At 44.7% G+C, this 13203-nt stretch overlaps 1 protein-coding gene across 1 annotated transcript in view; it reads right to left on the bottom strand.

Annotated features, from left to right (window-relative positions):
* Nucleotides 1-13203, bottom strand: part of PDLIM1 (PDZ and LIM domain 1) — a 53406-nt gene that overhangs the window by 4482 nt on the left and 35721 nt on the right. Inside the window, exon 5 of the mRNA XM_049855244.1 lies at nt 4208-4359. Coding sequence (XP_049711201.1) covers nt 4208-4359 — 152 coding nt within the window. The remainder of the gene's footprint in view (nt 1-4207; nt 4360-13203) is intronic.

Below are 13203 nucleotides of genomic sequence, written 5' to 3' on the forward strand. Positions count from 1 at the left end.
CTCATCTTTCTGGGAAAAGTAAAAACAAGTTAAATAAAGCACAGCTTTTTTTTTTTTCTATCCATTCCACTGCTCAACAACCCTCCAAGGTTCCACACTGTCTAATCAGATCAAGTCATAGTCCTTAACTAGCACCTGATGGTGGTCCATGGTCTAACTCCAGACTGTCTGAGGGTCTTCCAGGAACCTTAAACACCAGCCACATGAGCCCAGATATTTCCTGAGCGGGTCTTCAGCTTCCTCACTCTGAGCTTCTCACGCATTCTTTTTTCTCAGTTCATGTGTCTCCTTCCACTTCTTAAAAGTCCCCTTCTCCCTTCAAATTTTGGAAGTTGGTCCAAAACAAGATGAAGTTTGAGGAACCCAGAGCTCTTCCTCTTAGTCCAGAGGTTGAATTTCATCCAAAAATGAGGAGACCCACGTTCAATCTGTGCAGGTTTCTCACCAAACCCTGCAGCAGTGCTCTCTCGCCCTGCCAGGAGTTCACAGCAGCACTTGCTAGCCCCTGGTATTTCCCTTAACCAGCTCAGCTACCCTGGGAGGCCACCGTTATTAGCCTCACTTGACTTACACAAGGAGCCCTGGTGGTACAGTGGTTAAAGCACTTGGCTGTTAACCAAAAGGTCAGAGGTTGAAAGCCACCAGTGGCTCCATGGGAGAAAGATGTGGCAGTCTGGACCCATAAAGATACAGCTTTGGAAACCTTAGGGAGCAGTTCTGCTCCATCCTATAGGGTTGCTATGAGTCAGAATAGACTCAGCAGCAATGGGGTGACTTGTACAAAAACCAAGAGCAACCAGCCGAGGTCTCCTGGTGAGGCAGAGGCAGATCTGGAAGACAGTGCTCTTTCTACCTAGTAGGCCACACTGCTTTCTGACCCATAGGCCTTTTTGGATAACAGCAATCTTCCTCCCTCCTCGAATGCTTTCACTACATATACCAGCCACTGCCCTAAGCTTTGCAGATTCCATGTCAAATGAAAACAGGCATTCAGGTTCCCTCTCCAGAAAGCCCTCTCCACGTAGTAGATGTTTGAATTGGGATTTAACCTTTTCCCTTCAGTGAAAATTCAATGCAAGTACATACTAGGAGGTATGGGAGAGATTGCAAGATCCATCTCTCCTTTTTCCTTCTTTAGCAAAATCCTGATTTTCTTCGAGACACGAAGACATCCAGCCTAGGGGAAGAAGGCTAAAATTCCTAAAGTACCCCACAACTAAGTGTGGCCATGTGACTAAATTCTGCTCAATAAAATGTAAATAGTGGTGTGGGACTTCTGGGAAGGAGGGAGAAAGCTGACTCATCTGGAATGGGGGAGTCCCTAATTTGCCCTTTCCCCCTTTTCCTCCTGCCTGATGCCTAAAAATGGGCATGATAGCTGGAGCTCCAGCTGCCAGCTAGGACCATGCAGAAACCCTGAGAATGAAAGCCATGGGCTGGGCTGATGGAGTGCAGGATGGAGCAGTCCAGGTCTTGATGAGGGTGGAGCTGCCAACCCCACCTCAGGGCAGCTCTGTGATCTTGGGCCTCAGGCTCCTGTCTGTGACCTAAGCGCATTCAACCAAATGAGCTCTGTGGTATCTGTTTACATCCTAGTTTGGACTGAGATGGACTGACTTTTTCTCTTATTTGACAGGTTTCACACCCGCTTACTCAGAGTAGAATAAGTTGTGGTTTCTTACATGTTTTGACAAAGCTCTCCTCCTCAGACTTGCCCCCTAGATTATTTGTCAGCCTGGCCTAATACTGGAACTTAATACAGACTGCGGTTCATTACTTCCTGTTATGGATTAAACTGTGTTCCCCCAAAATATGTGCTGGAAATTCTAACCCTTATACCTGTGGATGTAATCCTGTTCAAAAATAGGGTTTTCCTTGTTATATTAATTAGATCATACAAGAGTAAGGTGGGTTCTAAATCTAATTACTTCTGAGTTATAAAAACAGCAGATTAGAACAGAGACAGGTACCCACAGGGAAAGACAGGCACCATGGGGGATAGTCTACAAGCCAGGAAACCAATGAATGTCTGGGGTACAAGGAAGGAATCGACATGGCCAAGGCCCTGTTTTGGACTTTTAGCCTCCAGAACTTTGAAGAAAATAAATTTTTGTTCTTTAAAGCCAACCACTCGTGGTATTTGCATTACAGCAGCACTAAGAAACTAAGACACTTCCCCCCTGCAGAGGCACTACAAGCAAAGGGGAAATTGCTGGTAGAACAGTATCTTTTTAGTGTAAAAGAAGCACTTTCTTCCTAGTTTCCTGTGGCTGTAAATTACCACTCTCTTTAAAGAACCTACAGAAATGGGGAGGAAGCCCAGGTGTTGGGTGTGTTCATATTGAAACTTCCAACTCAGAAAGACCTCCCCAGGAAGCCGAATCTGCAGCTGGGGCCTTTGAGGAGGGAGGTTACCCTTCCAGAGCGGGGGCACCTCAACTCTGACCCTCACTGGTTGTCCTGAACAATCAATCTCTTTCGAGCCTGGCTCAGACAGACTCTCCGACAGAATCACCAGGTGTCCCTCCGGGAAGCGCCAACTCTTTCTCCACAGGTGGGCACACTGGGGAGAAGAGAGGAAAGCAGCCCAAGGCAGGATTCCAGAGAAGCCAATGAACCTCGGGGGAAAGGGACAGAATGTGGAGGGCTGGGAATCACAGATGACCAGGAGGGGGCGCAAAACCCAACTCTCCAGAGAAGTCATTTGCAGCGAGGCTCATGGTAGTCACCAGAGGTGCTTCTTAAAAATATATGTTCCTGGGAAGTGAGTGGCCTGAGGGCTGCCGACCCACAGGTCATCTTTGTGAGAATTAGAAAAAGACATCCCTTCTTCAACACTTCCATCTGTCACAAATTTTTCATAATATTAGATCGTTGTTAAAATAAGACACTTTTACGGCTATCTGCTTGAAAATTATCATAATAAATACTCAGTAAATGTACTGTATGATCTCACTTATATGAAATAAGCAAATACATATAAACCAAAGACTATCAGTGGTTACTAGGGATGGGAGGGAGGGGGAAAAAGAGAGTTTTTGCTTAGGGGGCATTGAGTTGATGGTGAGAGAATAATTTGGAAAAGGTTAGCGATAATGGTCGCCCAACGTGAAGAATGTAATCAGTGTGGCTGATTTATGTAAGTAGAAGCTGTTGAATTGGTGAATGTTTTGTTGTATATATTCTCACCACCATATATATATGGAAACCCTGGTGGCATAGTGGTTAAGAGCTATGTCTGCTAACCAAAAGGTCGGCACTTTGAATCCACCAGGCGCTCCTTAGAAACCCTATGGAGCAGTTCTACTTTGTCCTGTAGGGTCTCTGTAAGTTGGAATCAACTCGACAGCAACAGGTTTGGCTTGGTTTTTTATATATATATATATACACACATATATACATACAGTATATGATGTCTATAATGCAAACAGTATCTATCTCCTTAGACCTGCAGAATCATACAGGGTGGCCGTGGGGGCTTGGGCATCAGAGCTCACACATGGACAAGCTAAGGGTGACCTGGGAACTCTTCTGATCTGGTTTTAAATACAATAACCATCATTAAGCACCTACTCTGTGCCAGTCACAGTGATGGGTGTTTTCCCCAATTTATGGCATGTGATCCTCACAACAATCTTTGAAGAAAGGATTGTTAACCCCAATTAACAAATGAGAAAACAATCCTGGAGAGGTTGAGAGTCTTGCCTAAGGTCACAGGTGAAGAGGTGGCCACAACTGGGGACTCAGGCCCTCGAGGCATCACCCATGTTAGGGCAAGAGTAAACACATGGCCCCAAAGTGAAAGCTCAGCCGCTGGCTTCATGGTGTCGCTGATTCATTTTCATTCTGGTTGTCATCATCCCTGGCCCTCACCCACTTGCCCTTGCCAACCACCACAGGAACGTAAATGTGCGCTCAAACCAAACCAAACAACCAAAGAACAGGCCAACAGAATCCCACGACAGTCAAGTTCACTCTCCAACCTCTACATCCTAATGCACACATGACAGGAAGCAGTGAACTGACCTTCTTAAACAAAGGCCCAGGCAGGAAGGTGTGTCAGCACACCACCCGCCCCACCTCTTATTCCCTCCCTTTTTGTGCTCTTTCCTCCCACTCCTGGCTGTGCTCACCTGTACTTAGTCAATGACTGACCTTTACCCCAGGCCTTGAACAAGGGCCTTTGACCACACACAGGGCTGATTACCTTTCTCCTCAGACTCCAGAATTTCTTGCAAAACCAGGAATGAAGTGGACTGTTTTGGAGGCTCATTTAACTCCTGTTTCTCCTGAAGCATCTTGTAAACTTCAGATTCTTTGTCAATGACAAGGCCGCTTGGAGGCTGAGAATACTCTAAACTGTAAAGAATGTTTGGAAATTCATTAGGACATGTCAGAAGTTAGAAAAAAACTCACCAGGCACCTCTCCAAGCAAAGACATCCCTGAGTCAAATGACAGAAATTATCCAATAAGCAAAACCCTCTCTTAACATAGCCACAGACCTGCCAAGACTATGAGGTATATTTACAGTCAGAGCTGGCTGCTGCTTCAACACAATAAGACTGTTTTTCCAAAGAGTCTTAATAATTCCGTTGCTTTTTGGCCTAATCCCATGCAAGAGGAATGCTTTGCTTTTTTTAAAACTATATAAACATTACGTCAAGAGAAAATTTAGAAGAGGGAAAATGCCAACCACAATGTGACCACTAAGAAGTCAGCTGGGTTCCCTCAGTACTAGCCGCATGTATTCCATCTACAGAGCACAATCAGTGTTCTTTAGTCCTGATTATATCAAAGAACCTTCCATGTCCCCATAAACTCCTCATTATTCTCATGTCAAGGAGCTCCGGTCTCCTCACCTACAACATGGAGGTAACAGCACCTGCCTTGCCTAGTTCACAAGGTTGGTGTCAAGGATGAAATATGAAAGTGCTTTGTAAACTGTAAAGTGCCATTCTGACGTACAGGAGGGAGCAGAGGCCTCTGCTCAGGCTCAGAGACTAATTGTCTCCTTTCTCTCTCTCTCTCTCCTTTGAGACAACTCTGGGGTAGCTGCTCAGCCTCCTGGGCCACTTTGAGTACACCACTCAGAGCCCCAGCTGGAAACAGAGTTGATCACAGCAATAAAGCTCCAGATGCTTCCCTTTCACTGCATAGTCTCACAAGAAAGTACAGGGCCCTAAACAGTGGCATAGGCTTTGCTGCTTCCAGGGGAGGTCAAAGGTTAAGTAGAAAGACTCATCAGCTAGCCACTCCTACTGGCTGTGGTTGGAGGAGGGGAAACCAGCCATGGCTCTCCTGTTCATACCTGCCGGTTTTTTGCCTTTGTCTCTCTCACTCCACCTTCCCTGCCTGTGAATGAATGCCACCTTTGGACAGCAAGAGCCTCCCCCAGGCAGGGGATGGGGCCACCTTGAGGAGCTATTTCCAACAAGAACCATGGTTTTCCTCTGGCCCACCTTTTCAGCCCTGTTCTTTGAGTTATATGCTTGACTCTTGCTTTGGGTCTTGTGTTCTGAACTTGCCCTATAATAAATGCATTACATTATTTTTGAGGAATCTTTTCTCTATTACATTTAGAACTATTTTAAAATCAAGATCAGAACCATGGAATGTTCTCGGGAAGAATCTTTCACCTTCTTTGGTGTATGCTATGTCTGGAAGCTACCAAGGGAATACTAAAAACGACAATCCAAACCACAAGGTCATCATGTGTTCTTCCAGCAAACAACCCTTTCAAGTGTTTCCGTGGTTTAAAAAGTTAATCTCTTTTCTCAAATAAAGATAATATCTTTTTACCAGATGACTATTTATAAAGGATTTTCCATATTCATTCCTTTTTTTTTCTTGAAGCATTAATATATTTAATTCAAAAATAATATCTTACTCTTTTAAGAACTATCTCTATGGGATCAAATTGACAACAGCAACTCAGAAGATTAGATAGGAACCTTATGGGGCAGTGAGTTTATGTTAATGAGGGAGGAACAACTCAGAAAAGGAGGGTGAGAATGGTTGTACAACTCGAAGAGTGTAATCAATGTTACTTGATTGTACATGTAGGAACTGTTGAATTGGTGTATATTCTCAACAACAGCAAAATAAACAAAATTTGGAATAAAAAAAATCCTAAGTCCCCATGCCTAAGCCTTAGACATTAATTACACTATAAGATATGGCACATACCACCCTAATATCTTTGTTAAATTCTAGGAAAAAAGCATAAGAAATGAAGCAAAAAAAAAAAGCATTCTTGTTTTTACATATAGTAACAGCAATGAAAGAAAAAATTCTACAGTGAAATGATTTCAGAAAATAGAATAAACATGACTGAGTCACCAGGAGAAAAAGTTGGAGGGTGGGATACTGGAAGTAATCACATTCTTCAGAACTCAATCTTTACAGGCTTAATAACAAAACACAAGAGTTTAATCAAATTCAACTCCTCTATTTTTTACATGACACTGTCTGTGTTTGGCACACTTGACCTAACTATATACCAGTTACCTAAATGTTTAACATTTTCTCTCACTATTTTAGGCTCTGGCCTCAGAGGCTCAGAATAGGAAACCAGAGCCTAGCTCCCATAAGACATCACAGCCAAGCGGCACCCGCCTGACACGGTGGCCCACAGAGCCAGATGTTCAAGGATCCCAGCAAACTTTAGAACACAAGAAACTCCCTTTGAGTTCATCTCTCAGAGGTGGAGTTCAGGGACTGTATGTGACACGCACACCTGCTCCAGCCAAAAGTCAGCTGGGATGAAGGTCATTAAGGTCAAGCAGGACCAAGAACAGCCCACTCCATGGCTCTGGGACCTGGACCAGCATACCAACTCTGAGATGAAAGTTTATTCTATCAGAATAATGAAGTGACCAGAGTTGGGATATTTGGAAAAAAAAAAAAAAACAGTTGCCATCGAGTGGATTACAACTCCTAGCAACCATATAGGACAGAGTAGAACTGCCCCACAGAGTTTCCAAGGAGCTCCTGGTGGATTCAAACTGCCAACCTCTTGGTTAGCAGCCTAGCACTTAACCACTAAGCCACGAGGGTTTCCAAGCCACCAGGGTTTCCGGTTGGGATATACGGGCTATTTAATTTTTTTTTTTTTCTCAATTTGAGACTACACCTGTGGCAGCAACTTAATAATATGTGTATAAATACCAACTAAAGCATGGAAGCCCTAAGATAAAATTGCCACTGCAGATACAACCTCAATGGGGTCATGATCTTGCATAGTAAGTGAAACTTCGTTCTTCACTAAAACAACCTCCATGTGAGACAGACATGGGAACAGAGAGGGGATTATTTGAATGATCATAAGTCTAAGACAGGAGAAAATATTTTCTCGCTAAAAATTTTTTCCCATCTGGGAAGATGTAGTAGGTGTTTTTTTCCCTATTCCTCCCATTAAGTCAACTAAAAAACCTGGGCATTATATGTAAAACAAACATAAGACGACTATGGAAGATGGTGAGAAGAAGGCAAATAAGCAAGGGAACTCAGAACCCAAGAAACAACATGGTGGTGAGCTCCCTGGGTTTTCTTTTTGCCTCATTTATCCCAGACATGGAGCTAAAAAGGCAGTAATCCAGGAAGGGCTTAAACAGATACTTGTACACCAATGTTCACAGCAGCATTATTCACAGCAGCCAAAAGGTGGAAACAACCCAAGTGTCCATCAACACATGAACGGATAAACAAAATGTGGTCTATTTATACAACGTAATCTTATTCAGCCATAAAGAAGAATGAAGTTCTGATACATGCTGTGACCTTACGAAATGATAAACCTTGAAAACATTTTGCTTAGTGAATGTGTCAGACACAAAAAGGACAAACATTGTATGATCCCACTTATGTGAAATATCTAGAACAAAGGCATAGAGACAAAGTTTATTTGTAGTTACCAGGAGGTGGGGGGAGGAAGGGTGAGGGGAGGAGAAGAATGTTGAGTTATTGCTTAAAAGACACTGAGTTTCTTCTGTTTGGAATGATGAAAAACTTTTAGAAGTATAGAGGTGACGGTTGCTCAGCATGGTGAATGCAATTAACGTCACTGTATTATATACTTTAAAATGGCAAAATTTTTGTTATATGCATTTTTTACCACAATAAAATTTTTAAAAAGGCAAAAGGTAGGAAAATACTTATTACCCAAACATTAATCAAAAGAAAGTGGGAATTGTATGATCCCACTTAAGTGAAATATCTAGACTAGGTAAATGTATAGAGACCACAGTTTATTGCTAGTTACCAGGGATGTGAGAAGGGGGCAAAGGGGGAGTCATTGCTTAGGGAGCAATGAGTTTCTGTTAACTGTGATGGAATAATCTGGAAATGGACAGTGGTGATGGTGGTACACCACGATGACTGTAATCAGTGTTCAATGTCACTAAACTATACGTGTAAAAAATCTAAAAGAATCTCCAGAGAATTATGCTGTTAAAAAAAAAGTCCAAAAAGGGTATATACTGTATGAGTCCATTAATAAAACATCCTTGAAATGACAAAATAGAAAAGGGCAGCGGATTACTGGTTAAGGAGGGTGTGGGGGTAGAATGGGAAGGGACTATGAGGGATCCCTGCAGTGATGGAAATGTTCTGTACCTTGACTGCATCAACATCAATATCCTGGTTGCCATATTGTTCTATAGATTTTCAAGAGGTCACCATGGAGGTAAACAAGGGAAAGGGGAACATAGGTTCTTTCTGTATTATTTCCTACACTGCATGTGAATCTACATATATCACAAAATAAAAAGGCTAATTAGTTTTTTAAAAATCTTCCCCCCAGTGGTTAAGGTTAAGTGCTAGCTGCAAATGATACAAAGGAGATTCTGGTACTTGATATTTATATGGGTGGGCGTGAAGATGGTGGTAGGTTGACTCAGAAAAACCCTTCCTAGCTCATGTCTCAGATCCTGAGACATCATACATTTAAGAAGATTGAAATCATACCAAGTAATTCCTCTCACAGTAGAGTAAAACTAGAAGTCAGTAACTGGAAAATATACAAACATATGGAAATTAAGCAACATACTATTAAACTACCAATGTATCAAGGAAGAAACAGAGAAATCAGATCGTGAGAAATGAGAACCTGGGTCTGAGATGTCCCAGCTTGGTTACCCCAATGTTCACCAGAAAAAAAGGAATCCTAGGAAACCCTATGTAATCATTTCTGGAAGGGATGCCTGGCCTGAGTACTCCCTAAATTTTAGTCTTCAAATGCCTAGATGCTGGACATTTGATAAGAAACCAAAGGAGTAATTATGGGCTCCAGGAAAAGAGGGGAGGACAACCAGACAACAGAGCCAGGTCTCCGTGGGCTGCTGGCAAGTTTAGCTCAAGGGGCAAGCAGCAGCCACCTGCAGGTAGAGGTTTTCTTCTGACCCAGCTCCAGGTGAGTCACGCTTAATACAATTCCTCTGACATCATTTGAATAGAGAACAATGCATTCTTTATTTCCACTGCACCTGCTTAGAAATCTGCCTCATTGATGATTAGAGAAACGCCTGAGAACACAATTTGGCAGAGCAGGTCTCTTGGGACCACTGTGTTGGTTAGGGGAACTCCATGAGGAGACCACTACTCCATCAGGAAGCTGAGGGACTGTGTTAGCTGGCCGGCTGAACTGAAGCCACTGTGCTGGGAAGAAGTTTACTGTATGTCATAGCAAAAGCTTCTCCAGAATAGTTGTCCACATGTTCCCACCCTTCTGGAACCCCTGATACTCAGAAGTAACGGATCTGGAGCTCTTCATGGGCAGTGACATCAGTAATAACTGGCAGTTACTGAGCACCTACCAGAGGCCAGCCATTGGGCTGGGTGCTTTACACCAGCTCATCGCATGCTCTCAACAACCTGTGGTAAGGTGGTTAGTATGATCTCCATCCCAGAGATGAGGGAACTGGGTTTCAGAGAAGTTACATGATTTGCTCAAGGTCACACAACAGTAAAAGGAAGAGCCGGAATTCAAGCTCAGGCCCCTCTATACACACAGCCTGGACCTTTAGTAAAAGTACCAGGCAGCATCACATAAATAATTAAATCCAGGCCCTGAATTACCAGAAAATGACCAAAAAACAAAAAACCAAACTAGTTGCCATCAAGTCAATTTCAACTCATGTCAGCCCCACGTGTGCAGAGTAGAACTGCACTCCATAGCGTTTTCAAAGCTATGTACGATCTTTCAGAAGAAGGTCACCAACCAGGCCTTTCTTTTAAGGTACCTGAGTGGGTCTGAACCACCAACCTTTTGGTCAGTAGTCAAGCACTTAAGTGTTTCCACCACCAAGGACAAACATGATTATGACGTAGCCTTCCCCCTCCTAGGCCCCCAGAGGGCCAAAGGCCCTAAACTCAGTTCAAAAGGGTCAGGGGACAGTTGCTGCTGGCCTTCTGCTGAGCTGAACACCATTTCCTTCACCCACCTGGTACCCAACAGTTAATGAGTGGCTGTTCCACTGAACTGACCCACAGGAAAAAAGCTGCTGAAGGCCTCCCACTCAGCTGTGTGTGTGGTGGGGTAGAAGGCAGGGCATCCTCTCACCTGCCTTCCCAGTTTAATCTGGAAATGGAAATGCTGTCTGTGTTCTTCTCTAACTGGGACATGGCTCTGGAAAGTCCTGCAAGACAGACAGCCACACACATACCAAGATACTCTGAAGTGCAGGGGACAAAGAAACCCAGGGTGAGCCCTAGGGAATGAGTGATGACCTCAGACACAAAGTATGCATCAGTTCTGGAACCTCAGCGAATCTCAGACTAAACAGGGAGGGTGAGCAAGCACTTGGGACATATGTTGACAGAGCAAGCAATGTGCCCCTGTGGCTGCCGGGTTTGCAGGAGAATCTCCGCTGAGAATACAAGTGATCTCTGTAGGAATACACGGGTAAACACAGACCCCACTTGGGTGGCACAGCAGGTTCAGGCAGCTCCTCTGCCTTGTGGGCTGCTGGTTTTCCCACTGCTGCTCAATTCATCCTCAAAGGGATGGGGCAGAGGTTGGGCCCCTCTACTGGGAAAATCAGGAAGGAGGCTTTTGATAAAGACTCTGAGGCAGCTGCAGCCAAAAAGTCTGCAACAGGAGGGGACAGCGGCTGGAGGAAAGCTTGTACAGTCTCCAGACAGTTTCAGATTTAATTGTTTCAGATGGGGAGAGGGAGCAGTCGGGGAGTATGAGAGAAGAAGAAAGAAGACATTAATGAAGGCAAAATAGCCAAGGCCATACTAAAAATACTTCGCAGACACATACTTCTCCCAACACATAGCAGCTCTTTCAATTAAGAATGCGTCATTTCCTGGGTTATTAAATCCAGATCACAGAACATTCCACTCTGGGACAATAAAAGAGGGTCATGTTCTCAGCCTCTCTCAGCACCAAAGCTGCAAAGAGCCAGATCGTAGTCCTCTGTTTTCACACTTGGCTCCTTGCGGGATGGCTTGAGGGAAAGCTTCCCTTGTGAGTATGTACATAGAATGCTTGGGGACTCCGTATATCAGGTATCCCAAATGCCCCCACAGCCACCTTGAAGGGCATCATATCTCAAGCCAGTAAGGCCTTGCAGGTACAAGAATTTGGGAAAGAAGCAGCATTAGTTGCCACTTAGCATTACTTACTATGATAAAATGCCAGTGACCTTTGTTGTTGTTGTTGGGTGCCATCAAGTCAATTCCAACTCAAAGCAACCCCATGTGACAAAGTAGAACTACCCCATAGGATTTTCTTGGCTGTAATCTTTATGGAAGCAAATCGCCAGGGCCTTCTCCCACAGAGCCACTGGGTGGGTTCGAACCCTCAACCTTTCAGTTAGCAACCAAACACTTAACCACTGCATCAGCAGGGCTCCTTCAATGACTGTTACATTTTGTAAAGCCAAAGTCACCCAGCAAAAAGTGTGTTTGTCCCTCTCACCTACTAGAGTTTAAGAAACTTTGAAGGCAATCACAGTGCCCTCTCAGTGCTGGGCAGAGGGGACTGCATGCAGAGGGTGCCCAGTAGCATCTGTCTCTCTTTTCAGGGTGGGAAGGCTATATTGTATGGTGTACCTGGGCCCTCAAGAGGGGTTCCCAACAGTCCTTTCCAAACATATAACTAGTTTGGAACCTCTGGTACCTCAGCCTCTCCTGACCCATATATGAACCAATTTATTTGCAATTTAATTATACTAGAAGGTGAGTAGATTCCTGTTAAAGGTGAATTGGGGAAAAATCGAATGGCAAAGTGACCTTCAGAGTTAATGCAAGAACTGAGGACCCCAAGTAGGAAAGATCCTCAGACATGAGACAAGTCTGGTCCACATGATGTTTTCAAACAAATCTGACTTATCACTAACATTTAGAAGTCAAGAGATTTCAGATAGAAAGAGGATTTCTGACTTCTGCTTTAATCAAAGGAATCATCCTAAATGGAAATGTTTGGCATGTGGGTCTGGCTGGAACATGGAGCAGCACCACCACCACCACGCCACCAGCCCACCAACCCGCCCCCCCCCCCACTACCCTGCTCTGGACAGGGCATGCGCTCTCCAGCCCCCCACAGGCCTCTCTGCTCCTGGGTTTGCGCTCAGAGCTCTGCTCTCATTCCCTCATCCTACCCGCCACCTCTGGGCATTTGAAATTGCAGCTCCTGACCTAGTCCAATCCCTTTCCACCCACAGAGATCTGGTCGCATCTCTTACTCTCCATCCTCAAACCCAGTTCCTTTGCCATGGGCTGCTAGTATTTCCACTGTTTCTGGATTCATCCTCAACAAGTCTGGGATAGAACAGAGGCTGAGCACCTCTGCTGGGAAGATCTGAGGAGACTTTTGATAAAGACTCAGAGGCAGCCACTGCACCAAATGGTCTGCAACAGGAAGGAACCTGCCTCCTGTCCTGAGAAGATGCTTCCTTGGACTCTCCACCCCTTCCATCTGCAGCCTCGCCGCCACCCTTGGTTTGGCTGCCTCTGTCCCTGCCCCTGCCCCTGCCCCTGCCCCTGCCCCTGCCCCTGCCCCTGCCCCTGCCCCTGCCCCTGCCCCTGCCCCTGCCCTAGCTCGGGACTTGTTCCTGTGAGAGGAACATATCCTTACGGAAGTCTCCACCTTCTGTTTTCTAGTCCAGCGTTTATGGGGGTGGGGGTTGGGGGGAAGCAAACTCTGCTTCACCAAAAACGTGCATCATGAAGTATTTCTCCCTCACTTCAATCAGATG

Source organism: Elephas maximus, chromosome 16, assembly GCF_024166365.1.
Source record: "Elephas maximus indicus isolate mEleMax1 chromosome 16, mEleMax1 primary haplotype, whole genome shotgun sequence".
Lineage (NCBI taxonomy): Eukaryota > Metazoa > Chordata > Mammalia > Proboscidea > Elephantidae > Elephas > Elephas maximus.